Raw genomic sequence first — 2500 nt, forward strand, 5'->3', positions numbered from 1 at the left:
TATTAACAGATTGCAGAATGGGTACAATACAGTACGGCTCAATACACAATTGTTAAGGGGATGCTGACCAGAGAAAGACTTTCGTCTTGTTTACATCAGGGTCCCCCATTTTCAATTAATCATAATGCACCTCATCAAGCAGTACCCTACATTACACAGCCTAGTCCTTGTATTTTCAGATGCGAAACACCTCAAAGAGCGCAAAGATTCATTCAGTAATTAATTCACTCACAGACATGACACTTTGAGTTCAATCAGAGAGTCTAGAAGGCGTGATGAGATGATGCTTGGCATGATCTCTGACACCTTGTGTTCGTCCTTGTTCCAGCGTGGGTCAGCTGGAGGTGGAGTGCGGGTGGTGGGAGAGATTCCTCAGCGAATCGGAGGCCTTCTCCTCCTGGCTCTCGGAGAGGGAGAGCGAGCTGGACAGGGTGGACCTCGCCTCCTCGTCAGATCCCCCGGACAAACACATCAGCGCTGTGGAGGTACGGGACGTTCTGTTTTATTTATCCTTTACTTTATCCAGGAATGTCCCATTGAGATACAAGATCTCTTCTTCCAGGGAGTCCTGACCATTAACACGGCACACAACAAGTTTCAACGTAAAAACAAGGGCATTAAACAAAAAAACATACAAATCAAATACAAATACAGAAGGCCATTTGTGCAGTGGGAAGGAGCATAATCAGATCAGCAATAGCATCAGGTAAAATGTTCTGACATTCTGTTGACCTTCTTCAGTCCACATCCACTCGTTCTGTGACCTTTTCCGCCACTGTCCATCTGCCTGCACGAGTGGCTCTTCTTACGTACTGGGCCTGAGGCTTATTGTCAGAGCAATCTGATGAAATGAGATGGTGTATTATGGATTATTATCTTACCTATTGTTTTCTCTATCTCACTCTCTCTCTCTCCCGCTGCCTCTCTCTCGTTCTCTTTCTCTCTCTTGCTGTCTCTCTCTCACTCTCTCTCTCTCTCTTTCGCTGTGTCTCTCTCTTGCTGTCTCTCTCTCTTGCTGTCTCTATTGCTGTCTCTCTCTCCTCTCTCTCTGTCTCTCTCTCCTCTGTCTCTCTCATATCTCCCTCTCTCTCTCTCCGTCTCTCTCTCCTCTCTCCCCCTCTCTCTCTCTCTGATTTTCTCTCTCCATCCTCTCTCTCTATCTCTCTCCCTCTCTCTCTCTCCCTCCCCCCGCTCTCTCTCTCTCTCTCTCTCTCTCTCTCTCTCTCTCTCTCTCTCTCTCTCTCTCTCTCTCTCTCTCTATCTCTCTCCCTCCCCCCGCTCTCTCTCTCTCTCCAACTTCTATCCTTTTCTTTGTCTTAGCGTCACTCCGTTTAGGTAATTTATTCACCACATACACCCAGAAATTCAGGACCAAACCATAACCATTACATGGCTCAGGCTCATAACGCATTAGACAAAAGTAATGAAGATAAACAAAAGAACAAAGGGATAAACGTCTCTCCTTCACACTGTACCTCCTTCCTCCAGGTGGTGGGGGCCGGCTTAGAGGAGCGCAGGGCCCTCCTGGCCAACCTGGAGACGCAGTGCGAGGCCCTGTCCCGCTTCCTGACCCCCGGGGAGGCGGGCCGTATCCGGGCGCGGCTGGCCCAGATGGGTCACCACTGGGAGGAGCTGAGGGAGAGGGCGGAGCTACTGGGAGGACAGCTCAACCAGAGCGCCTCCTACAGGCTGAAATACAATGACAACCTGGAGCAGGTACTATAATGACAATTAACAACATGTATTAACAACGAACGAGCTCGGCAACCACTCAAAATAGATTTTTCACTATGGACTATTTCTGTTCAGGATTGGTCAAAGTGGCTGTGAACGTTGGGTTTAGGTGTTTGGATGTATGTGTGTTGGTACTCGTGAAATAAATCTAATAGTAAAATAAGATGGTAAATGATTTGATTCATTTATTGAATGTTAACTTTTTTTGTTGTCGTTAATTGTTTTTTTAGGTGAAGAAATCCATGGGTGACATCAGGGAGAAGCTTGACTGTCCAATCACATACTGTATATCCTCCTCTGAGACCTATAGAGGCCTCCAGGAACACACGGTAAGAATACAACACTGCAAATATCTCACTGTCTATCTCACTGTGCTATCAGTAGAACCTTGCCTCGTGTTGACAAATGGTAAATGGTGCATTTTATATAGCAGCTTTTATTCAACAGCGCTTTTCAATTTGTTCCTCATTATTTTACCAATTCACTCACACATTCACACACCGACAGCAGAGGCAATCGTGCAAGGTGAGAACAGTTAGGGGTTAAGTGTCTCGCTCAAGGAACCGGACGGGGAACCTCCGGATTACCAGACGACTGCTCTACCTCCTGAGCCACTGTTGACAATTACTGTAGTTCCATATACTGTGAATTACTTTGTTCTCAGTCAAGCCGCGACGTTCAATCCAGTTGCAAAAGTGCTGTATTCTCCCCCTTCCCTCCAGGAGGTGAGCCGGGCTCTGGAGCAGCTGAAGCCCAGGGTGGCGGC

General features: G+C 47.3%; 1 protein-coding gene across 1 annotated transcript in view; it reads left to right on the forward strand.

Moving 5' to 3' along the window:
* syne1a (spectrin repeat containing, nuclear envelope 1a) overlaps positions 1-2500 on the forward strand; it is a gene marked incomplete at its 5' end in the record, with an annotated part of 228874 nt that overhangs the window by 45363 nt on the left and 181011 nt on the right. Inside the window, 4 exon segments of the mRNA XM_084314285.1 lie at positions 329-485; positions 1489-1716; positions 1965-2063; positions 2457-2500. The exon segment at positions 2457-2500 is cut by the window's right edge and continues 144 nt beyond it. Of these exon segments, the coding sequence (XP_084170411.1) occupies positions 329-485; positions 1489-1716; positions 1965-2063; positions 2457-2500 (528 nt within the window).

The sequence above is a fragment of the Notolepis coatsorum genome (assembly GCF_963971535.1).
Source record: "Notolepis coatsorum genome assembly, chromosome: 5".
In the NCBI taxonomy this organism is placed as follows: Eukaryota; Metazoa; Chordata; class Actinopteri; order Aulopiformes; family Paralepididae; genus Notolepis; species Notolepis coatsorum.